The 25,956-nt window shown below is 53.8% G+C and overlaps 1 protein-coding gene across 1 annotated transcript; it reads left to right on the plus strand.

Moving 5' to 3' along the window:
* Positions 1-379: 379 nt before the first annotated feature.
* On the plus strand, positions 380-22,294 carry KCNG1 (potassium voltage-gated channel modifier subfamily G member 1). Its single transcript, XM_026503744.4, has 3 exons — positions 380-591; positions 11,449-12,257; positions 16,401-22,294. The coding sequence occupies exons 2-3, from the start codon at positions 11,475-11,477 to the stop codon at positions 17,169-17,171; spliced, it is 1,554 nt and encodes a 517-aa protein (XP_026359529.1). The 5' UTR covers positions 380-591; positions 11,449-11,474; the 3' UTR covers positions 17,172-22,294.
* The last annotated feature ends 3,662 nt before the right edge of the window (positions 22,295-25,956 follow it).

The following is a 25,956-nucleotide window of genomic DNA, read 5'->3' on the forward strand; positions in this document are numbered from 1 at the left end:
AGGGCCCGCGGGGCGCCGGAGCGGCGAGGGGAACGCACGTGACGAGGCGCGCGACCCCGGGGGTGGGGGTGGGGGGACGGACGGCCCCGGGGCAGCGAGGGCGGGGGAGCGCCGGGGCGGGTGGCGCGCGGAGGGGCGGCCGCGGCGAGGGGCGCGCGGTCCCGGGAGCGTTCGGGCAGGGCCGGGCGGAGCGCGGGCCACACGAGGCGCGAGGCCGGCCGGAACCGGGCCGCGGGGCGAGGCCGGCGCCGCGCTCTCCGCCGCGCGCCCACTCTCCCCGCCCCGCGCGCAGTCCCCTCCCTCCGTCCCGCCTCCTGCCCCGCTCCCTCCCTCGGCGGCTGCGGCGCGGCGCTCCCGGCGCACTCGGAGCCCGGCGGGGACCGGGAGGCGGAGGCGGGGCGGCCCTGGGTCCGAGTGCGGGAGCTGAGCCGGGCCGGGGGCCCAAGTTTGCCCGCGGCTCCGGGAGGCGGCCCGGGCGGCTGCCAGCCAGCCCCTGCTCGCGCCCTCGCCCGGGACCCGCTGGCCGCCCGGGGGGACGGCAGCCGCGGCCGGGCCAACTCCGCCGCGGGGACGCCGTGACGGGAACTTGAGGTGGGAACTTTGCGCGCGGCAGCCTCGCCGGGCGCCGCCGAGCGGCCCCCCGCGCCTGCACACTCGGGATCCGGGGGCTGCACGTGGTGGTGACCCCGGGCTCCCCTGCACGGGCACCGAAAGCCGCAGGGCGGCGAGGCGGGGGCGACCGGGAACCCGGGAGCGGCTGCGGGCGGCGGCGTGGGGCGCGCTCGCCCCCGTCACGGTGCGGGTCCGGCTTCAGTTCTTCCCGAGCCGTCCCCGGGGTGCGAAGTGCTGGACGTGCTCCGCCGCAGTGACGGGGCGGGGGGCGCATCCTGGCTGTGGCGGAGGTTTCTGGATGGGGGGGGGGGTGTTGGGGGAGGTGGAAGAGGGGGCGCCGGTCTCTGGCTTATTCACTCCATCCTTGGGCACAGAATGGAGCATCTCCACCAGCGGGCTTTAGTTAAGTCATTCATTTACTCAAGTAGCTTTTATTGAGCGCCCACTGTGTGCTCGGCGCTGGGGATTCCAAGACAGCTGTGTTCACTGGAGGCTCTAGGATCTCATAGGAAAAGTGGGTGGTCGCCTCCTCTGCCTCAGGGGCTCCATGCCCGGGAGGGGCTCAGCCTGATGGACTGGAATCTTTGGTTAAGGAAGGAAAAGAGAGACGTTCGTTCATTCATAAATTGGACAAATATGGGTTGAGCACCTACTATGGGCAGCTCACCATGCCAGTGCCCAACAGGCATTATTTCATTCATTTAACAGTTGCTGAGGTGCTGAGCTAGGACGAGAACACTGAAGGAGAGGGATGGGATGGGATGAGCATCTTGCAGCTTAGAGAGAAGTAGGGATTAAGCCCCAGCCCGAGCCTTGAGGAGGCCCCAGCCTGCAGGGGTGACTGACTGCAGCAACCCCTATGTGTGTAGACAGAAACAAAATAGCCTTTCCTTGGTTCATGTAATGCAGTCATTCTCAAAGAGAGCGGGAAAGCTGGAATAGGTTCTGGGATAGAAAGAAAATGTCTTCAAAAAGCTCCTTAGGGGAGGCTGATCACAGAGAGCGGCTGTTGAGAAATAGTGATCTAACCTTACTGATGAATCAGGCTCCCACCAATAATGGTTTATTAAAGTTGTCTGTTCAGCAGGCATTATCTGAAGCACTTAAAGGCTGCCAGGCACCAAAGTCACCCAGAGGATGAGACAGACATGGAGACCTCCTTCACTGGTACCATGAGATAAGGGCAAGGGGAGGTGCCTTGAGGGAGCAGGGACTGCTCTGATCATTGGGCAGGGGGTGGAGGGGCACCTGCCTGGATGAATCTGAGCAGAGATTTCTTCACTAGGGTGTGTCCGATACCCACACACATGACTGCAGTCAGCATAGGGAGCAAGTCTCCAAGGAAAGTTTGGCCTTCTGGAGACCCAGCGCCAGTGCTGGAGCCAGGGGACGCTGTGGGCCATGTGGCCTGGGCCTGCGCTCTTTCTTGAGTAGATTTCCTGGATTCTCCCGGACCTGAGCTTCGCCCTGGTGTCCTCTGTCTCGGACCTCTACAGAGGCCCCCGCTGAATGGGGAGTGAGGGAAGGTGTGTCTGAAAGACAGGCTAGGATGGCCCCTGGGGATGGCCCTTATGGGTCATTCCCTAACTCAGCCCATTCCAGTGGAAAGATGTCTGTTGTGGGACACACTCCAAACCCATGCGGAGCTGTGAGTGGGCTGGAAACAAGGCAGCCTTGATCCCTGTCCCAAAGTTTGAGAACCCAGGCTGGGGGCACCCTGGAGCCTGGTCAGGACAGATGTGGGAGCCAGGCTCCAGTCCCACTGCCGCTTCGAATTCTCTGTATCAGACACACAGCTGGACCCTGGCAAGAGACTCGACTGATGGCCCCAGGGAATGTGAGAGCAGAGAAATGTGTCCTGGATGCAGGGCTAAGACAAACCAGAACGAATGAATTAATCGCTTGCACCCCTCAAAAGTGTCTTCACTGCGCTGTCCTCTCTCCACCTCCCCTTTCTGAATACATACATGATGAAGCGTCAGCGTTTGCCTTCTGGAAAGTTTTTCTGCTTCACATGCCTCCTCTAAGAAGGAGGGTCCAGGAATCCACTCTTGGTTGATTTATTAAACCCAGAAATGGAGTCCCTGGGTGGAAAATGGTGGCTGGAAGAGCCACCCTACATAGAATGAATAAAAAGGGAGAGGCAGGGAAGCCTAGCCTGCAAGCACTCCATCAGTGTTGGCCATCTTTATGACAGAGCAGGCAGTATGTGGTTAACAAAATCAGAGCACAAAGTAACGTGCCACAGACAGGATCTGCATTTTGCCTCAGATGTGTCCCTGCTCTGTGGTGCCTTCGCCTCACCCCTGCGCCTCCCCAGGCGGGCACGCACAACCGGGTTCCCCCTCATTCCTCCCTGGGCCGCCACGGCTTACCGCAGACACTGCAGCCTTAGCACTTACTAAGGAAAAAGAACGGACAGACTGCGCGTATGCAGGTGTCCCCTTCCGGCTGCCCAAGGTCCTCAGTGCTCCCCCAGCCGGTTCCTCCACTGATGCCTGCGCTCCCAGGTTTCTGGCTGTAAGGAAGCAAATAGAAAAGGACCCTTGGCTCCCACCCCAAAACACCTTCCGGTAGAAGGCAAATGTGCCCTTTGCTGTTATTTTGCCAGAAGCAGAATAAGGAGGCTCCAGAGGCCACTTGGTCTTTTTTATGGGGGCAGGGGGGAGACCCTGGTACATTTTCTTTTAGGGGGTAGGTGGCGATGGAGGGAAAAGCCCAGCTCCCAGCAAATAGCGTCACTATCACCAGGGTCTTGGGCCCCAGCTCTCAAGAAGCCAGACTGAGATCCATCTGGCATGGTTGCAGGGTGATGAGGATGGACAGCAGGTAGCTAGGAAAGACAGATTCTCCATGCAGGTGCCGCATCTCGAGGTGGTCCAGCATGCTGGGACCGGGGCCAGCCTACTGGCTGGATCCATTTTGATTAATGTTTTAATTGGGAATTAATGCAGCATGACCCGCCTCTGAGTCAGCCCAGCGAGGAGCCCTAACCCTGACAGATGAAGCCACGCTGGCAGGGCAAGGGCAGCGTGGGGAGATTTCAGAGTGAGGGAACAACGCAGGCTGAGAATCGTGATGGGAGAAGAAGAAACCCAAGCCCGAGTTGCTCAGGAGAGAAATGCTTTTCTTTTAGAAAGTTGCCTTTGAGCTTGTGTTCGTTCCTTCCTGCCACGTATTACCTCCAATTTCTTGGCTTAAAGCAACACAAATTTAGCATCTTACAGAGTGGGGGATCAGAAGTTGAAAATGGGTCTCCCTGGCCTAAAATCAAGGGTTCAGCAGGGCTGTATTCCTCCTGGGGGAGAATCCATCTCCCTGCCCTTTCCAGCTTCTAGAACCTGTCCTCGCCCTTGGCTCCTGACCCCACATCACTCCAACCTCTGCTTCCACCATCACATCTGCTTCTCTGACTCTGACCCTCCTGCCTCCCTCTCTAAGGATGCTTGTGATGACATGTGCCCCCCCTCGATAATCCAGGATCCTCTCCCCACCTCAAGATCATCGATTTTATTAGTCACACCAGCAAAATCTCTTCTGCCACGTGAGGTCACACGTTCTCAGGGTCTGAGGATTAGGACATAGAACTCTTTGAGGGCCCATTCTTCTGCCTACCTCATCAGTTTGTTACAGATGGGGAAACTGAGGCCCAGCCTAGTGAGCGACTTGACGTCAGTGCTGGGTAAGAGGAGAGCCAGCACTGAAGCCCCCCTTCTGGAAAGTTTTTCTGCTTCACATGCCTCCTCTAAGAAGGAAATGTGAGGGGAGGTGCCAAGCTTGCTACACAAAAGACATTCTGGCAAACACAGAGCATGTGCAGACACAGCTCCGAGCACTTACAAGGAAGTGTGATGATGACCCCGGTTGATAGCTAATAACACTCAGGCACAGAGAGGTGAAGTCATTTTCGTAAGGGTGCACAGCTAGGAAGTTGGGAAGCAGGCAGCTGGGCCCAGAGGCCACACCCTCACCTCCAACCGGTACCTGCTTACAGTGGCTCAGGAGAGCTCTTCTGCCCGGAGGCCAAAATGGCAACTCGGAATTCGACAATACCAGGGGTTTTGTTGATTTCTTACTCTGTTCCTGTGCAAATATACACTAGGGATAAACGTGTTGCCCCCAGCCATGGGCAACTGCCTGCTTCTTCCCATCACAAAAGACCTTCCAAAAGCTTGTCAATAGACATAGAGATAAGAGATCCAGTCCCTAGCTTGCTGCAGGTGGTGGAGACCTCCCCCTTCCGCTGGGAACCAGTAATCCAGGGAGACAGTAAAATACAGAGGTCAAAGAGTCCTATGGGCGGGGCGTAGGTTGATTCTGGCTTTATCACTTATGTCACCAGAGTCCTGAGTTTTTATTTATCAAAGCCTCAATTTCTTCATCTATAAAATGGGGGTGTTAGTGGTGCCTGACGTGGCTCACTTGATTAAGACTCTTAGTACAGCACGTAGCACTTAGTATGCAATTAAGGGTGGCTGTGGTTGTTGTCATTACAGCACCGTGAGTGTTCAGCACTCTCTCCGCATCCCCCCTCCCACTCTCAGAGGAGGGACAGAGAGTTCCGTCCCAAGGGAGGGGCACAGGACTGGAAGAACAGAGTCCAGAGAGACTCGTGGTTTGTTAAAAATACCAGGAGGTATTTTAGCAGTTAGGATCAGTGCACACCAGTTTATGGAACCTGTTCATGACCTTGATGGGAGGTGGCCATGGGGGTGAGCGATCGGGCGACGCTGCTCATTCCTGCAGTAACCCTCCATTCACCCGATCCTCACAACAGCCCCGTGAGGTGGGCATGCTTCTCCTTTAGGGAAGAAAGAGGCTCAGAGAGGGCCGGCAACTCGGTGGGTGCAGATGACTGTCTCAGGCCAAAGGCTCATCAGCAGGAGCAGCTGCGGTGGCCAGGCCAGCCTGTCCTGGACCTTCGTCCCACCCCGCTCCCCTCTCCAACCCCCGCACCCAGGTCTAGCCCCTCCATTCGCGGCAGACGCTGACCACACAGTAGCCTCTGCCACTCAGAACTCCTTACGGTTTCAGTGACCCTTTATCTTTGGAGATGAGCACTCAGCCCTCCGTCCTAGCTTGTGGGCACCATCTTTCTCCCAAGAGGAAGGAAAAGAAGTTGCATGGGGCGTTTCAGCAGTGCTGTGTGCTCCCAAAGGGGAATTTGATCAAGGCGGCCCCAGTGCAGAAGTCTGTTCTCTCAGAGCGGAAAGGTTTCTCCTCCAGTGAAGTTCCCAAGCCTGGGACCCCCAGGGCTTTCCAGAGCCCCCAAAGGATGGAGAAGTTGGTCAGGGGGCTCCCCACCAAAATCCAGAGCGGCTCTTGCAGCCCCCAGCCCGAGGGGATGTGGGCTCCAGGTATCCAAGGCACTCTCTCTTTTTTGTCTCTTGAACGTGGGCATCCGTAAGGGAGCCTGTCAAACATGCCAGTTCCTGGGGCCCCCCCACTCAGGGATTCTGACTGCAAAGGTCTAGGGATGGTCCTAAGAATCCGTATCTCCACTGAGCACTTGGGGCAATTCAGAGCCTGGTGGCTTGGTTGGTTTCGTGCTCTTCATTTTTCTTTGCCTGGATTAAATCCCAAAGTTGTGTTAACCACACTCTTCACTTCATGCCACCACCCATCCCTGGCCTGTGCCAGGCTGTCTTATTCATTGTTCCCTCTTTCTACACACACACACACCCCTTGCTTATCCCCTTCCCCTGTCCTGCCAGGCACCTTCCCCGTGGTTGATATAGATCCTTCCATGTGCTTGAGTCTTTGTCAAATTTGTAACGTGTGTGTGTTCATTTACATAAATAGCATAGTGCTATAAACTTCTGTTTCTTTTCCACTCGGCATCATGCTTTTCAGATCTAAATGTGTTGCTAAACCTACATCTAGTTCAATGCTTCTAATTCCTGTGCGATGTATAGGAGTTCACCATCTGTGTCTACCACGACTCACTTGCCCATCTCGCCCCCCCCACCCCTCACCCCCCCCCCCCCGCCCCCGGCCCCAGGATGGATGCCAGGGGACCACGGGCAACATGGAACAGGCATTCTTATACTTTCATCCTCTCTTGGATCTGAGTCCCCAGAAGCAGACCTCTGAGGCAAGGATCTGAGTACAAATAATGTCTTATTATGTGTCACAACCCCTATCGATGCAGGTCTGAGAAATACACCCAGGACTGGGATTCCTGGCTCATACAGCAGCAACGTCCTTCACTTCCCTCAGCACCCCTGATGGCTTTCCCTGAGGCTGTACCAGACTGTACTTCCTCCAGCAGGGAGCTCTGGGGGTCAGACAAATGCTGGGTTCAAGTCCCTCTGGATCAGGTCACCCTCGGCAGGTGGAGAAAGATGACAGACCTCCCTCATAGCTAACGGCACAGCAGGTGTCTGTTGAGGGTCTGCTATGGGTCAGGCATTGGGCCACGCACATCACCCAGGTCATCTGCTTTGGTCTTCACCATGACACAGGGAGGTAGGAGCTATTCGTATCCCCATTTTACAGACGAGGCTAGTGAGTCTCCGAGGTAAGACATGACTTGCCCAAAGTCAGAGTGACTGGCCTTGAACCCACGTCTCCTGATTTCAAAGCACATGGGCTCTTCTGCTTCCGCAGCTTGGAGTAGTCAGCAGGCTGTCCCCCAAGCTGGTGTAGGACCTGCTTTTTCCAGTATCCCCTGTATTACTCTCCTGAGTGGCAGAAAACAACATAAACTTATGACCTCACATCTTGGAAGACAGAAGTCTCAAATGGGCCTTGCAGGGCTAAGATAAAGGGGTGAGCAGACTGCATTCCTTTCTGGAGAGCCCCGGGGAGAGTCAGGTCTTGCCTTGTCCAGCTTCTAGAGGCTGCCTGCTGTCGTCAGCCTGTGGCCCCTTCCATCTTCAAAGCCAGCGGTGGCCAGCCAAGTCTTCCTCACGCCGCATGGCATCCAACACACTTTCCTGCCTCTCTCTTCCATCTTTTAAGGACCCTCGTGATTGGGCCCCCGGAGAATCCAGGATCATCTTCCCATCCCAAAGGCAGCTGACTGGCAACCTTAATTCCTCCTCATGTGTAATCTAACCTAGACACTGGTTCCAGGGATTAGGATTAGGACATCTTGGTGGGGGTGTAGCACTCTGCCTACACGTCCCCCCCACCCAGTGGTGTCTACCTGCACTAACCAGGCCTGGTATGGAGTGCAGCTTTGACAGGGAAGTAGGTGCTGGGCACAGGGAGCACCTCGGCCTCTGGGTTTTGCCGTTTCTCTGCTAGGCTGGCCCTCTTGCCCTCTGCAGCTCAGCCAGGTCAAAGCTACCAGCTGATCCCACCACCGCCACCACACACACACACACACACACACACACACACACACACACACTCATCAAGACAGCTTTGGTGTGATTTGACTCCATCCGTCCATCCATCCATGCAAACCACGTTCATCCCTACTCTCTCGCTGATTTGCCCATCTGCCCTCCTGTCCATCATCCCACAGCCGGCAAATGTTGCCTCCTACACAAGCCTCATCAAAACGCCACCTAGTGTCTCCTCAGTGAATGGCACCGCTGGAATCCATTCTCCCCCTCACCACACTCCCCTCCCCCCAAGTCTTGGCAGCAATTCCTCCAAAGTCCATCCGGAATGCAGCCAGTCCTCTAGCCCCCTCCACTGGTCCAAGCCTTAGTTGACTCTTTCAAGAATGACTACAGAGAATTCCAGCCTGGTTTCCCCAGCCCACCCAGTCTACTCCTGAGGACCCTCCCTCCCATGGAGAGTAAACCCCAGCCCCTTGTCATGGCCCACTAGGCTCTGTTCCATCTGGTATCTGATGACTTCCCCATACTCAACTTCTCCCACCTTCTCCTCACTCACTGCATCCCAGAACTCGGCCTTCTCTGGCTCGACCACCAAATCCATCCCAGGTCAAGGAGCAAGCTCTTCCCATCCAACCTCAGCCTTAGACCCCCTCCTCCAGGTCCTCATAGGACTGGCTCCTTCCCATCCAACCTCAGCCCCGAAGTTGTCTCCTCCAAGAAGCCCTCCCAGACCCCTCCAGCTCCTGTTGCCATCATGTTCTTGCTCTATTTCCTGAAATGGTCTGTGTACTTACTTAGAGACCACCTCCACCACTAGAATGTCCGCTCCCTGAGGACAAGGGCTGGGTCTGTCTTGGTCTCTGCTGTGCCTGCAGACCTGACACAGGCCCAACACATGGTGAGTGTTGAATGACATCTCAGTACTTCTCGTCATCCTCAGTATCACAGCCCCTTTCTCAAATGGCTTTCTCTTCCCAAGCATCCATTGACCCTTGGAGACAAAATCACCAAAATCCATTATGCTCTAGGACTGACAGACCTAACACTGCAGAGAAATATTAAAAGACCAAACCTCTCATGAGGGTATCGGGCTGGGTGAAAAGTGGCATTGTTTTCCGGAAGCAGGACTTTGGGGCCTGTTTGATTTATGTACTTTGCTTGAGACTCTAGAATCTAGCATGCAGAGCCATCCCCCCTACACCCATCAGATTGGGTGTCCCCAAGACCAAAAACCAAGGAGAAGTGTGCCCATTCCTCATTTAGCAAATCCCAGCATCTGGCCTTCCGTGTGCAAGCAGCCTGCACGACGCGGATTTTTTCCTTCTCCATGCTAAACAGTACGCTGGGACAGGATAACTTTCCGCGTAGGAAATCAGTATTTAATTTGACTTCATCAGGCTTTAATTCACAACTGACAGGGGTCACGAGAGAAAGAAATAAAGGATCGCTAATTGGGGGAGCTTTGTGCTGGAGGGAGAGCTGGGAGCTTGAAAGAAGACATTCGGTCTGTAAGACGTGACTACAGCCGAGGGGGTTTCACACGGGCTCTTCAGGGCTTGCAGGACCAGAGGAAGTTTCCTTTTCCTCTGTCACCATTCTTACCAAACAGAATGTCACTTTTCCTCTTGTCTTTGGTGGCAAAGATGAAGCAGCGGAGCTGAAAAGCGGTACCGCTCATGTGAAGTGCCTGGAAGGGATTATTCTCGCTCCTCCAAGGGATTCTGGCAGGCTGTGCCTGAGGAGATGGGTTCCAATTTTAGGTGAAGTTAAGAAACATTCTCAACACTCTAAAATCATATCATTTTCATTTCAAGCGCAGGTGTACCTAGTTTTCCAGAACCCAATCTGTGAAACCGTAGCTTTCCCCGAAGATAAATGAGTGGAGCAATGATTTGCTTTATGTAAAAGAATTTCTGTTAGGAAGGATCCTCTTTCCGATGGCACCCCCTCCCCCCCGGCTCCTGTTGAATGCTTTCTCGTCCCTACAGATGTGCCTGCGCGTGCGTGCGTGCACGTGCATTTTCCCTGCACGTGTCCATGGCACAGATCGACACTCAGGTATTAGAAATGTTATTGGTAGACTTTGCTGGTACTACTTGCTTCCATGGGGGACTGGGCTGGAGGGAGGGATGGTGATTTTTAAAAAGCAGAGTACTAGACTCTTACTACTTTTCTGTGGATCAGCTTCATTCTGGAGAGCTCAACTGCTACAATTTATTCTGGGAGTCTCGAACTCAAATGCCTACGGGGGCAGGAAGGAAACATACATGAGTGAAGGCGAGGGCATATTAGAAAGACAACAAGGAAGGGTGGGGACTGTGGTAGATTGCCACATGCATGCCCTGCCTACAGGGCGCAGTCATTTCTCGGCTGTAACTTAGGCCAAATGTTGCCAAATAGTCTGATTTTTCAAGAGAAACCAAGAATGTCAATTTTACAGGAAATTCCTCAATTTTCAAAATCTTCTTCAAGCCAGGCAGAATTATTTGTGAACCAAATTCAGCCCATGAGCTACGAATGAATAAGCAATGTCATTCTAGTAGCACACACCCTTAGTTAGCTTGGAGGGCCAGGAAGGAAGGAGCCTGTGTAAGTGGATATTTTGACCTCCGGTTCTCAAGTGTCTTCCTCGTGTTGGCCTCATTCAGCAACTACTTCTTTGAGCTTTTACACTGCTGGGCACAGGGATTCAGAGCTGAGTAGAGCCCAGTTCTTGCCCTACAAAGCAAGCAGTCTCATAAAGAAGCCAGGCTTACACACAGATAGAGTAAGGATAATGATCCGGATACAGGGGTGGGAGGACTCGATTTCGCTGGAAGAGCCAAGGAAGGCTTCCTAGAGGAGCCCAGCTCACCCCCTCAAAATGTTTGATGATATACGAGCAATTATAGCACTATTGTGATAATTATGCATTTCTTTGGACATTGCCTCTTATTTATGGCCAATGATATAGGTTTTCCACTTATGGAAGCAATACAAGGTGTCCCTTTAAGGTAAACACAAATAGTAATAATAGACAACAATGATTGAGTACCTACCATGTGCCAGGCGCTGTGTTATTAAATGCTCTTCTGCACATAATTCATTGAATCGTCTCGGTAATCCTACGAAGTGGGTCAGATGGTTGTACCCACTCTACAGATGAGGAAATTGAGACACCTCAAGGTTAAGTAGCATGCCCAGGCCATGAGGCTCCAGAGTCTGTGCTTGTAACCACAAGTGCTTGGAAGTCGAAGTTCAGGGTGCCAATGTGGTCGGCTTCTGGTAAGGACTTTTCCTGGCTTGTGGGTGGCTGTCTTCTGACTGTGTCCCCACGTGGTAGAGAGAGAGGGAGCTTGGTGCCTCTTCCTCTTCTCATAAGGGCACTGATCCCACCCCTCATGACCTCAGCCAAACCTAATCACGCCCCCCCCCAAGGCCCTGCCTCCTAATACTGGCCCACAGGGGTCAAGTTTTCCCTTGTGAATGGGGGTGGAGGGGGGGCCGCTGTCGGCCTAGACTCCAGCGTCACTGAGGGTCTTTCCTCCTTTCTCCACCCCAGGCACGAGGGGGATGTGAAAGCCCAAAATGACCCTCCTACCGGGAGACAACTCTGATTACGACTACAGCGCCCTGAGCTGCGCCTCGGACGCCTCCTTCCACCCGGCCTTCTTCCCACAGGGCCAGTCCCTGAAGGGCGTCTTCTACCGCCGCGCGCAGCGGCTGCGGCCCCGGCCCCAGGACGCGCCGCGCCAGGCCGGCCAGCCCGAGGACCGGCGGCGGCAGATCATCATCAACGTGGGCGGCATCAAGTACTCGCTGCCCTGGACCACGCTCGAGGAGTTCCCGCTCACGCGCCTGGGCCAGCTCAAGGCCTGCACCAACTTCGACGACATCCTCAACGTGTGCGATGACTACGACGTGACCTGCAACGAGTTCTTCTTCGACCGCCACCCGGGGGCCTTCGGCACCATCCTGACCTTCCTGCGGGCCGGCAAGCTGCGCCTGCTGCGGGAGATGTGTGCCCTGTCCTTCCAGGAGGAGCTGCTGTACTGGGGCATCGCCGAGGACCGCCTGGACGGCTGCTGCAAGCGCCGCTACCTGCAGAAGATCGAGGAGTTCGCCGACGTGGTGGAGCGGGAGGACGACGACGACGAGCCGCTGTCCAGCGAGGACCCCGGCAGCGAGGGCCCGGCCGAGGGCGAGGGCCGCCTGGGCCGCTGCATGCGGAGACTGCGCGACATGGTGGAAAGGCCGCACTCGGGGCTGCCCGGCAAGGTGTTCGCCTGCCTCTCGGTGCTCTTCGTCACCGTCACGGCCATCAACCTGTCCATCAGCACCCTGCCCAGCCTGCGCGAGGAGGAGGAGCAGGTAAGAGCCACGGCTGGGCGCGGGGAGGCTCGCTGCAGTGAGGGAGGGTCTCTGAGTTCAGGAGACAAAGCAGTCCGCTGGACCCCTCTCTCCAGAAGTCCACATCCTTCACGCTGGCGCGGTCACCTCCACCAGGAGGCCTTCGCTGACTGCAGTGACAGAGCAGCATCTCCAGGCCCTCCTGTTTACATGCGTGTGGTCCACCTCCACGTTCACACCCGAGCTCGGTGCCTGTCCTGGTCCGTGGTGTGCCCCCGGGGTCTAGAACAGTGTCGAGCACGGCCAAGGCGCTCAGCCACTCTGTGGAAGGAAGCGATAAGGGAGTCTGTGAATGATGTGATCTATGACGTGCCTGCCCCTGAGCGAAACACGTAATATATCATCAACATCTATTTCACCCACGGGAGCCCTATCCCAAGCTTCCTAATTCCCTTGTTTAAAAATACCCCAGCACCATTTTCTGGGTCCGTCACATCATTTTTATTGAGAGCTGTGCATGTGCGCACGTGCTCGAACCGTGAGCGTCTCTGTGTTCAGCAAGAGAATTGTGTAAAGTGTTCACTCCGTGGCCTGGCCGAGGCATGTGCCGGCTTCTCAGGGGCAGCACTCGGCAGGCAGTTACTAGCAGCCAGGGGCTGGGCCGTGCTGCCTACATCTCATGCTCTCAGCGAATCTTCCGGCAACCCTGTACGGGAGCCGTTCTCATACCCAGCTGACAGGTGAGAACGGTGAGGCAGAACAGCTTGCCCAGACCCATGTCCCACTGAGTCCAAGTTCTGTGTTCTTGAACGAAAAAGTACGGGTCCCACGTGGCAGCCTGGGACTTCATGTACCCCACAGAAGCGTGTGATTGGCCCGCACCATGCTCCCTAAAAGTTTTACATGGTAGCATTTAAAAATTCAAACTCTCAGCTTCTCAAAATGTATACGGTCAGGCCCCCCTGCCTGCAGTCCACACAGCAGCTCTGGGTGGGAGCTGAGTCTATGGAAAGTGTGTGCTCCCCAATTCAGCTTCATAATGTGTGAGACCTTTGGGCCTTTAAGCTGGGACCCTTTCCTCACATTGGGGGGCTGGGGGTTCTAGAAGCAAGTTTTAAGACAGACCAAAACATTCAGACAAGTTGTATAGGCAATGGAGAAATAGGTATGGCTGTATGAACTCAACATAAATATCATGCCAGCCAGCATTTATTGAGCACTGGCTGTGTACCCTGCATGTGCTAAGTGCTTCACATGAACTCTTTGATGGAGCACTGGAAGTACTCACCAGGCGAGGGTTTTTCCACAAGGTAGCAATGGCTATTGCATTTACAACACATGGGGGGAGGGCGGGTTTCTGGCACGTCCTTATACATTGAATTTTTAAAGCAAGTATTAAAAAATAACACTCAACCAGGAAAATTAATTTTTGATAAGCAGAAAGGGAAGTGATCAAGAGGGTGGGGCTAGAGCCCAGTGGCCTGAATTTGAATCCCATTGCTTCCACTCTGGCTGCACATCTGTGGGCAAGTTACTTTCCCTCTCTGTGCCTCAGTTTCCTCACCTGTCCAAGGGGCTGTGCACAGGCTCACCTCACAGTGTCGTGAGGATTCAGTGAGTGAGTCCACGGGAAGTGTTTGGAGTAACGCCTGGCTCTGGAGCATTCAGGCGGTGCTGACTGTAAGGATTACAAGCACCTGCCAAAGAAAGCGAGAAAATGGTCACCATTTGAGACCTGTCTGGAAGTCCATGTACATGGTATAAATCTTTTCTTGGCTCCAACATATGCAATCCTGACTTTATCAGGAAAATACTAATAAAGCTACTGTTTTATTCACCTTCTGACACTTGCTTTTTTTTTTTTTTTTTTAATAATACCTGGACTTTTCCTTGATTCAGTGAAAATGCTGTTCTTTGATTTTGGAGACGAGTGGGGTTCACTGTTTCACTTGCTCCTCGAGCACACATTCGAGGGGCTCCTGTGTTCAGCCATCACCCAGCATGCAGGGTGACCAGAACGAGTATTCCAGCTACAAGGACTTCAGATCCCTTGGAGGAGGGACAGTGACACCCCTGTGACCACAAATGTGAGACACAAGCCAAGGGGGCTCTTATGAGAGGCCCATCAACCATGGGGATACTTGGAGGGGGCCCACTCCAGGAAGGCTTTCTAGAGGAGGCTTCCCATCCCACAGGGCTGAGACCTCATGGCCCACCGAGTACTCGTTCATTTCTGCAGCCTCTAACCTGTTCCTACAGAGAGAGCTGCTAGTGCGGGACTCACAGAACCCAGCTGTGTCCAGGAATGACAGATGCCCCAGGCTAAGACCATGTGTGCCTTCCCGCTCTGTCTCAGGCCCCTTTGAGACTGAGGTCCAAAGCCACCGGGCACAGTCTCCTGTCCAGTTCCATGGCAGGCCAGAGAGACAGGCTGGCAGCCCACATGCCAAATGCAGCACACAGATGTGTTTGAGCGGCCCACAGAGTGTTTTCTTTGTACTGAATTATCACAACACTTAAAACCCAGGAGATTTCATGCAAAACTCCAGATTCCCAGGCTCTCTGAAAACTTGGGTGCGGCCGCAGCCTCCGGCCTGAATCCTCCTGGCACAGGAATCAGGAGGTACTCAGCAGGACAGCAGTGCTCTCTGGCTGGCCTCCACCCCGCCTGGCCCAGCTCCTTCGGGTTCCCTTTGCCCACCTGGCCTTGAGTTGGCCTTCCCAACTAAATGCCAATCCCATGCGCTTCCATCCATCCTGGTGACAAACACAAATTGGCCACTTGTCAAGTGCTGGGTTGTTCTAGGTGCTGGGGTCCTGAGAGCGAACAACGCACGAGCTGTCCCTCCCTAGGGGGCTATAACCTGCTGGAGCAGGGGGCCAGGAGAGGTGGAGGCTGGAAACATAATAAACATGATACATAAGTAACTTATAAGGCATTTTAAGAGATGATGAGCCCTCTGAATAAATAGGCCAGGAACAGGAGAATCAGGGTGGAGGACAAAGGGAGGGCGGACTTTAAATCGAGGGGGTCATGAAAGCCCTTCCTGGGAAGGTGATATTGAAGCAAAGAGCTAGAGGAAGGGAGGGTAGAGCCATGTGGGTATCCAGAAGAGGACTCCTGCAGGGAGAGCAGAAAGTCAAGGCCTGGCTTGGGGGTGGGGGGAACCGGGGGGGCTAGGCTGGAGCACACGAACAAGGCAGGCAGGGGGGCTAGGAAGTGGGAGAGGTGGCAGCCAGGCCATGTGTGCCCCCAGAGGGCTTGAGCTAGCTCTCTGAGCCATGGAGAGTACTGAGCAAAGAACAGGATCTGATTCACGTTCCCAGCATCCCTCTGGCTATGTGTGCAGAATAAACAGCAGGGACCAGGGATCCCAGCAAGGAGGTTCCTGCAACCGGCCAGGCAAGAGAGGATGGTGGCTGCACCAAGGTGAGGGCAGCAGACATAGGGAGAAGTGGTTTGATTCCAGAATCATTTTAAAGGAAGAACCAACGGGATTTCCTGAGGACGATATGAGAGGTGTCAAAATGAGGCCGAGTCTCCCATCCTGAGCAACTGGAAAGGTGGGATTGCTAAGAAGGGAAAGCACTGGTAGGCGGGTGTGCAGGAGAAACCAAGAGCCCGAGAGGCTAAATCTTAATTGTTTCTACCCCAAAAAAGAAATGATAATTACGTGACATGATAAAGGTGTTAGCTTAAGGCCATGGTGGTAATCTTACTGCAATAGATAGATGTATCAAGTCAACATGCAGACCGGAAACTGATACAATTATATGTCAATTCTATCTCAATAGAAAGAATTTCGTTAAAGAATCAGCAGCCCGGTTTGGGACATAAGTTGAAACGCCTATCAGACAACCATAGGGGTGACATCAAGGAGGCAGCCCTTCTGGGGTCTGGAATCCAGGGGCAGCAGGTCTGGGCTGGGGAGAGAGATGAAGAGTGGCTGTTGCAGGTGCTTCAAGCCCTCGGCCTGGCCCGGGTCCCCGGGGGGCGTGAGCCTATCTAGGGCGGGGGGGTGGGGCTGGCAAAGCCCACGGCTTGGCCAGTGGCACGGCTGACCTGCCCCTGCCCTCCCCCCTCTCTGGGGGGGGGGGCAGCAAAGCACGCGGCCTGGCCGGTGGCACCGCTGACCTGCCCCTGCCCTCCCCCCTCTCTCCCAGGGCCAGTGCTCGCAGATGTGCCACAACGTCTTCATCGTGGAGTCGGTGTGCGTGGGCTGGTTCTCCCTCGAGTTCCTCCTGCGGCTCATCCAGGCGCCCAGCAAGTTCGCCTTCCTGCGGAGCCCGCTGACGCTCATCGACTTGGTGGCCATCCTGCCTTACTACATCACGCTGCTGGTGGACGGCGCGGCCGCGGGCCGCCGCAAGTCGGGCGCGGGCAACAGCTACCTGGACAAGGTGGGGCTGGTGCTGCGGGTCCTGCGGGCGCTGCGTATCCTGTACGTCATGCGGCTGGCCCGCCACTCCCTGGGGCTGCAGACGCTGGGGCTCACTGCCCGCCGCTGCACGCGCGAGTTCGGGCTCCTGCTGCTCTTCCTCTGCGTGGCCATCGCCCTCTTTGCCCCCCTCCTTTACGTCATCGAGAACGAGATGGCCGACAGCCCCGAGTTCACCAGCATCCCCGCCTGCTACTGGTGGGCCGTCATCACCATGACGACTGTGGGCTACGGAGACATGGTACCCAGGAGCACGCCGGGCCAGGTGGTGGCCCTCAGCAGCATCCTCAGCGGCATCCTCCTCATGGCCTTCCCGGTGACCTCCATCTTCCACACCTTCTCCCGCTCCTACCTGGAGCTCAAGCAGGAGCAGGAGAGGGTGATGTTCCGGAGGACCCAGTTCCTCATCAAGACCAAGTCGCAGCTGAGCACCATGTCCCACGACAGCGACATCTTGTTTGGAAGTGCCTCCTCGGACACCAGAGACAACAACTGAGCCCAGAGGACGTACCCCGTCGCCAGCGCCACCGCCACCGCCAGGACACCCCCAGCTCTGCCTGCCCTTGTGGCTTGAAGCTATCGCCATCACGACACGGAGCCTTCGAAGGCACGTGCTGCCCTGGGCGCGGCCCTGGCATAGGACCCACTCGAACCACACCCCAAGAAGGACGCCTGCAATATCCGCAGAGGGGTCCCTACCCCTCCGCCTCCACAAGTGAAGCAACGGCTGGTCAGGAGCCCGGCACACAACAGTGACAGGCCCCCCGCCCACCCCCGGCCCCGTGTCTGTTTCCCCCGATAGGAAGATGGTTTTGTTCTTTCCGCCATGTAAATAACATGCCCAGCAAAGACTTGCTTTACGGGTCTGCCCGGACAAAAAAGGACAGATGACAGCAGGACATGTCTGTGTTTCGTGTGGATCACACGCAATTAAAGAAAACTGATGAAAAAGAGAGAAAATGCCTTCCGTGGGGCTCTGAAGAGAGGAAGCTGTTCGCCAGCAAAGCCAGCCAGTGTGGGTCCTGGGAGGACAACGGCCTGCTTCCTGGGGTCATTCAGGCCTGGTCGGGCCCAGTGGGGTAAGAGAACAGGAAGAGAACAGACACCTTTGGGGAAATTGTCAAATTCTGCATTCCCTTTCTGTTTTTCTTTGATTCCTACCGTCTCCTCTCTTCTTCTCTTTTCCCTTCTCTTCCATCCTCTGTTTTCTTCTTTTGTGCCTTAGGGTTCTCAAACTTTTCCCCCAAGGCACCCCAATGGTTAAGTGGACACCAAGGGGCCCGTCCGCATTGCCGACTACAAAGGTGATATCGCTTCATTTTATCTTTTAAAAATACTGTGGGTTTTCTTCTCTACTCCACATTCATTTTAACTTTCTTTTTAAAAAATGCTTTAAATCACTTACCTGAATCTCAATCTAAATCTAGAGTGGGATTGATGCTTTGGGAAGGCGCGCCAGGGTCCCCTGGGCAGTCTGAGAGGCACTGTCTCGGGCCCCCTAAGGCCTCCCTGTGCCCTCCAGTGGCCTCCCGAGCACCCACCCGGCTGGGCACTGCTCCTGACGCACATTAGAGAGGGACCCCCCCACCAGCCAACAGATTTACTCAGCCTGAGGGCATCAGAGCCCCTCGTGCTAGGACGGGGGGGGGGGGGGCTTCACCCCCAGGGCACAGCCACAGCCTGACTTCACCCTCCCGGGTGTGGCCGTGGCCCCTCCCCGGCACGCTCTGACGCAAATCTGACCACCTCACTGTCCTGCCTCAGTCCACCAGGGGCCATCCATTATATTGAGAATAAAACCCAACTGCCCTGAGTGTCCCGGGCCCTGTCCTCCTGTCCAGCTTCATCCCCCGCCTCTGTCTGCTTTGCTCACTCCACCCAGCCACAGGGCCCTCCATCTCTGCTGACACACCCAGCCCCTTCCCATGTCGGGCCTTCGCATCTGCAGATCCCTCTCCCAGGAATGCCCTATCCGAGGAACCCTCCGCGGCTGCCCCTTCCCTCACTTCCCTGACCACGTCTCTGAAGAATGCACACCAGCACCTCCTCCCAACTCCCTCCTATGCTCCTTGATCTTCATCCGCCTGTCGACCTTCCAAGTTGCCCCGTGTATTCCCTGCCTCTCGGTTGCCGTCTGTCTCCCGCACAAGGAGCTCCGTGCTGCTCTCACGCTGTGAGTCCCTACGGGGCAACGCCGCTCACTGCTGACTCCCAGCACCTAGCCCAACGCCTGGCACAGAGCAGGAGCTCCTGAAACCTGAATGAATGAAGGGAAACGGGAAAGATGGCCAGAAAGTAGAAGGGCCTTCGAGCATGTCTTCCCTGTCTTGGGTGGGGAGGCATGGTGATCTCAGCACGGTGTACATGCAGTGAGGCAGAGGGGAAATATCATTTGAGTCACGAGGGCCTTGTTAAAGGCTCCCTGACACCTGCTTCCCGTGACTCACGCCTGAAAAGTAAGTTTTCCGACTAATTAGCTCTACCTTCCCCAGCCTGGTGGGTGTCATAGCAATCGGGCACTGCCGTCATGGTAATAATACCTTAGATTTATGGAATGACCTTTTTTCCCTCTCCAAAGGGGCTGTGAGAGACAGGAGACAATTGAAAATGCTACACAGACAGAAACGAGACACAGAGCGGTACACAATGGAGCCCTTTAAAACTCAGTGGAGTGGAAAGCAAATACCATTTGGGGTGGAGGAGGGAGCCCCAAATAGGACAGCACTGGTGGGGGAGCTGTGCCCCACACACACAGAGGACAGAGTCTAGGGTTGTACCGAGGAGGAGCTGGGGTCATGGGAGGGTTGAGAATTCTGCATCTTCTCGCACAGGGTCCACGATAGAGACCCAGACTTAGGCACCTCTCCAGACCTCCCCTGAGGGACAGAGGGGCTCCAGACACTGACCTGCACACCCAGAGGGCAGCTTAGGGTCTTTGGCCCTAATTAAGAATTGGGAGCCTTGGAACTTCTCACCAGCTGCTTCTAGGGCAAAAGTGACCACCTTTACGATTAGGGCTTTTCTGCCTTTTTCTGGCAATGTGGAATCTGATGCAGAAAGCCCAGCTATAAATCACACGGAAAAACAACTCTTCTCACGGAAGTGTGGGGGCAAATTCCTGGCCCCTGCCCTAATGGGGCTTCCCTTTTGACGCTGGTACAGGCAACTGACCCCATTCAGCTGGGAAGACAGCGTGGGAGAGTCACTGCTTTAGGAGAAACAGCAAAGCAAGCCTTTAGCCACTGGCACCCACAGCTGCTGGGCCAGGAGCCCCCATCCCACAGAGGGGGCTGAAGACAGATACCAAGACCACCTCCCTCCGCAGAACCAGAGCCCACACAGTGGGCCAGGTGAACTGAAGACAGTAACTTCTGATGTTGGTAAGCGCAGAGTGACCTGGCAAGAAGTGACTGGGACCAGGGAGAGCTGGAGAGCAGCCACTTAAGAGGGTCAGGGAAGGGGGCACCTGGCTGGCTCAGGGGAGCACGCGACTCTTGATCTCAGCGTTGTGAGTTCGAGTCCCACACTGGGTGTAGAAATTACTTAAATAAATAAACTGAAAATTTTTAAGAGGGTCAGGGAAGGACTCTCTGAGGAAGCAGCATTTAAAAGGGGACCTGGAGGAGGGGGTAGACAGCAATCCCAAGCAGAGGGGACAGCCAGTGCAAAGGGCAAGAGGTGGGGAAGATGGAGACATTCTCCGGTTGTCAAGGGAGCACATGGGCATGGAAACTCGTCCCTGCTGGGCACATCCTTCCTCCCAGGGAGAAAACTCCAATCTGCAAAGTAGACCCTCTGAACAAACATTTCCAGAGAACTTCCTCTGAAACAGGCCTTATCACAGCAGCTGGGGACAAAACAAACAAAACAGAACTGGACTCAGTCCCTGCCCCAAGGTGCGGATAATCTGGTGGAGAAAAAGACACGTAAGATATTTCCAAACGTATGGAATGACGGGCATGCAGGCACAGGGCTGTAGGAGCGTGGAGAAAGACATCAGTCAAAGAAAGTATGGTTTTCACTCAGATTTCCATTTGCTAAAATGGCTTCACGTATGTTTTCCCTCAGAAACCAATAAAGTGTTCCTCCTAACACAAGTTCTGTCTCTCCCACTCTGTCTCAAACCTCTCCCCATCCGGGCCTGTCAGCTTACAGCAGGGCTCTCTCCACTTGGATCTTCCAGTGGTGCAGCCCCCAGCCTCTCCCACCTGGATTGTTGCCACAGCCTCCTCCCTGGTTTCCCTGCTCTCCCGCCTCCCCTCCCCACCCCTTCTCTACACAGCAGAGGGACCCTATTAGAACCCACGTCAGATCATGCTCACCCTCTGCTCAGAGCACCCCGCCCCCACACATGGTGACATCTCACGTGAGATGAAAAGCCAGACTCTCTCTCAGCCCTTCCTCCCTGACCTGCTTTCCTCGTCTCTCCTATAAGCTATACCAACCTCTTCTCGACTCATTGAACAGACCAAACACGGTCCCGCCTCAGGGCCTTTGCACATGCTGTTCCCTCCACCCGGAAGACTCTTCCCTAGATATATCCACTCGCTCCCTCTCGTCATTCAGTTCTCTGCTCAAATGTCACTTAAACAGAGAGACCTCATCCGGCCTCTTCCCCAGCCCTGTGGAAAGACCACATTCCCAGAACGCCGCAGTGTACTAACCTTGTCTTTTGTTTTCCGTATTCTGATGCTTTGATAGCTGAGGACTCGCAGACCTTAGAGGGCCTGCCCCTCCCAGGATTCACCAATTCTTAGAGATGATAAACCACACACCCACAAATATGCTTTTCACATACAAACCAATCCAGAGCCTACGCCTCCTTTTTCAGGCCGTCACACACTAGCACATTCTCCACCTGCCCTAGTCACCCCGAGGCCAGGTACCAGACAACCAGGAATGGCGCTCATGCCCCAGAGCCCGCTGAAATCATTCAGCTAGACAATCCCGAGCTTGCTTGCCCGGCTTCACCTCTTCCTTCCCCCGGAGATCACAATAAAAAGCCGCTTGCCACAGATCTCCCCACCACCACCTCTGTCTCTGACCAGCCCTGTATGTGCCCCCTGCTCCCCATTTTGTGATGTGCCCCCTCTTCTTGGGAACTGTGAGCATAACTAACGGGCTTTTCAATGGTGGTTTCTCTTGATCTTTTGGCCTCACCATACCTGAATAATAAAATCTATATTCTGAAGCACCCAGCCCCCTTACCCTGCTTCATCCTTCTCTAAAACCCTATTATCACCTAACATATTATCTCTTTATTTGCTCTCCACCAGATGTTTAGCTCCATGAGGGCAGGGACCTTCACAGGAGTATCCCTGGTCTATGGCAGCAGCTGGTACATAGTAGGTGCTCAATAAATATTTGCTGAATCAATGCATCTGTAAATCCCTTGCTCTATACAAGTCCTACAAAATATATACACGTATCAAGCATTCCTGTTCATATACATGGTGACATGAATCTCATGGACATTTATTCCTATGTATTGACACCACAATTACGGCAGGCAGAAAACCTGCCCCGCCCCCCACCCAGGTCACCCAGTGGTTTCTGCTTGGAAACAATGTCTATTGTGTGAATTTAGTCCTCCACCAACATCCTTGAATTTTGAATTAAATGTATAAAAAGATACCATGGGACTTTGTTTGCAACCATAAAACAGAGCCTGAAAGATCTTTTTCATTTCCTTTTCTGGAATGCACGTGCCGCTTATGCAAAGGACCTATAAAATCCACATAAATGAAGTAAATTTAAAGCCATCAACTGGCTTTGCTATAAGAAATAAGGGGGAGGGGGAATGTAATAGGACTAGAGCCTACGTCTCAGTTACTGGTTATTAGGCTTATTTTTTTTTCAATATTTTATTTATTTGAGAGAGAGATCACAAGCTGGGGAGGGGGGGACCAGAGGGAAAGGGACAAGCGGATTCCCTGCTTAGCACGTAGCCAACATGGACCGATTCCAGGACCCTGAGATCGTGACCTGAGCTGAAGGCAGATGCTTAACTGACTATTGAGCCACCCAGGAGCCTGAGAGGTTTGTTATTATATATACATGGGACCCAAGAAAAAGTAATTAGAATCATTCTCTAAATGACAAGTGCATTTAATAGGCGTCGAGAATTGCTGCTAAATGGACAGAAACTGTTTCTCCATAAAGTTGATTAAATAGGAACTGCCTCCTCCCCTTAGAAGCTCAGAGGTCTTTTGCAATTGGCATAAAAATTACTCAGCAGTGACAGTCAATCAGGGTATCTGGGGACAGTTGTGGGGAAGAGAGGGGAGGCTGCAGAAAAGAAGTACCTTTATTCTCTTGCAGTCTGCAATTCAATCTTATCCCATCAGGGGCTGCTGGGCTCTGTTTTGCTTTCAAAGGAGAATAAATCCGGAGGCCGAGCGGAAAGCATATCCCCAAACCCTGAGACTGATGGTCTACAAGCAAAGGCTTGCAGTGGGCCCTCCAGCCTCCTCCGCATACATAAGGCTAGAGCCCGCCTTTGCCCAGAAATTGCAAGGCAGGGTCCGCGACGATCAAGAAGGTACTCCTCTCCTTTAAGGGAGTCTCACCTATTTGCCAGCAGGGACCTCGGAAAGATCTAGATGGGAAGTGCCAACCACGTGTGTCTGTGATCAGTGCTCAGACTTCACACCCCCGGTGTTGGGGGGCAGACGCTGGTGGCTGCCTATGTGAAAGCCGCTCACCTGACTTCCCCACCAGGAAGGAGGTCAGGCGTTTGCTCGGTGCCAACCATGCTCATCCCATCACCGTTTGCCAGTGAATCCTGGGGGTTGGCACATGACCAGTACTGGCCAATGAGACTCCAGAAGAAGGCGCCTTGGTGGTCACATGACCAGTCCTGGCCAATGAGACCCCAGAAGTCTGTCTGAGGTTGCTGCGGCTGTTTTCCCTTTGATGAGAGCAAGGCCTTTTCTCCTCTTCCCTCCCTTGCATCCTGGATGCTGTTGAGGGGGGACATGGTCGAAGACGCTGTGGGTGACGGCCCCAGCTTCTGCGTCCTGTCTTGCCTCAAGGCAGCCCCCTCTCCAGGGAATGACAGCATGCAGAGAGGCCCGCGAGGTCACACCCGCACCACGCTGAGGCAGCTCGCTGCCCGTGACCCGCTGGCTCCGGCGTGCAAGTCCTCAGCCCTTTGCCTAGAGGCCGAACGTGTCCTGGGATGGGGTGAACCTGTGAAGGAGGTGGGGCGAACCTGTGAAGGAGGTGGGGCTGAGAAACGCAAAGAACCTGCGGGAGGCCCCCAAACGTGATTAAGCTGCTGGACCCACCCAGGAACGCTAACCTCTGAACAATTAAGGCCTTTATGATTTAAGTTACTGCGACTTGGGTAACCATCCTGTTTTGCCCAGGCCCGGGGTGGTTTCTGGGATGCCGTGTTCAATTCTGAACCCAGGGAAGCTCCCAGAAAACCCAGATAATTTGGTCACCCTGCTGCTCGTTGGGCATTCTCAGCTTGCATCTAGAAGCATATCCAGCTGATGTGATGATTATGCCCATTTTACAGTTGAAGATGCTGAGACAGGAGAGGCAAAATGATGTGTATGTGATCACACAGCCAGTTAGTGGCAGAGCTGGAATTAGCGATCAAGAACTTCAAGACCACTGTTCCAGAGCTCTTTCTAAAACACCCATTTCACTGAGGAGGAACTCTAAGACCCCAGCACAACACTATCTGCCAACGTTAGAGGACACCTGTAGTTCCTCGCCCCACCAGCATCTGCCAATGGCCACTGGGACAGAAACTCTAATGGCCCATCCAACATCCACACTCCCCTTCCTTCCTACTATTGTCAGGATAAAATTCTACCAATTTAATCCAGACATGCTGCCAATGAGAACAGAGATTATGTTTCTTAGCCTCCCATACAGCTAGATGCAGCCAAATGGAAAAGTTCTGGCCAGTAAGATAGTCTTGTGGGGGATTGTGAGAAGGTTCCTTAAAAGGGAGATAGTACTCCTGTTCTTCCTGTCCCTGGAACATACATGTGATTGCTGGATCTCTAACAGCCCTCTTGGACCATGAAATGACCATAAAGATATAAGCCAAAAGCCGAGGGCGGTAGGACAGGAAGATGGGAATCTCGGTCCTTGAGGGTACCTTAGAGCTGTCACCTTCCTGGAATCCGTGCTCTGAATGCACGTTGGGATTCTTAGAGGCCCCATCCACAAAGATCTCTCTTGTTCACTGAATATAAACCTGAGTGGTATAGAGATGGGAGCTTGAGAGTGAAGCCAATACAGAGGAAAGAGATCCAAGGGTTGGAGAGAGTGAAACTAGGTTCTAGTCAATATTGAGTCTCTGGAAACAGCTGTACCTGAAGCCATCTCTTCTCTTGGGATGTTTATTGATATGATTCAATAAATTGGGTTTCTGTCATTTTCAATGCATGGTAGATACCTGAGTCTGAATTAGAAGTCCAGGAAGGGTCCTGTGAACTTTAGCATCTATCAAGACAGCCTTAACAAGAAGAGTGTCTGAAAGCTGAACTTAGGGGGGTTGCCTGGGTGGCTCAGTCAGTTGTGCGTTTGACTCTTAATTTTGGCTCAGGTCATGGTTTCAGGGTCCTGGGATCGAGCCCTGCATCAGGCTCCATGCTCAGCGGAGAGTCTGCTTGAGGATTCTCTCTCTCCCTCTCCCTCTGCTCCTTCCCCTATGCCCTCTCTCTCTAAGATAAAAATAAATAAATCTTTAAAGCTGAATTTAGCACGCTAGCCTCACTTAGGCACGCTTGCCTTCAGAAGAGTCAATCCACACAGTTTTCTTAATTAAACCTCCCTGAATAGACACATGCTAATACATGAGTGGGACGACTTGGAATAGCAAAAGGTGTTGCACATCCCAGAACTGAAAGAAGGATCTTGGGCTTTGGAGCCAAGGAATCCCCCTGACAAGGGAGATTCCCTGGGGAGATTCCCTGACAAGTTCAATTCCCTGTACTGCCTTGCTGTGTATCCCTGGGTAAGTTACTAAACCTCTCATTCGTCCTCTGTAAAAAAGGAATAATAATACCTACCATACTGGAGCAACAAGAGGATTGAATGAAACAGAGAATATAAAGCACCAAGAACAGAATCTAGCCCATGGTAAGTGTTCAATAAATAGTAGCTATTGCTATTATTGTTCATTACTCCCCAAGAACTCAGCTAGCAACAATGAAAAGAGTCTGGTAAATTAATAGCATATACAAGATAACAAAGGTATGCGTTCGGCTGCTTTTTTATAACATTTCAAGGCACTTTCACACATTTCTCTCTTGCCT

Source organism: Ursus arctos, unplaced genomic scaffold, assembly GCF_023065955.2.
Source record: "Ursus arctos isolate Adak ecotype North America unplaced genomic scaffold, UrsArc2.0 scaffold_16, whole genome shotgun sequence".
Classification (NCBI taxonomy): domain Eukaryota; kingdom Metazoa; phylum Chordata; class Mammalia; order Carnivora; family Ursidae; genus Ursus; species Ursus arctos.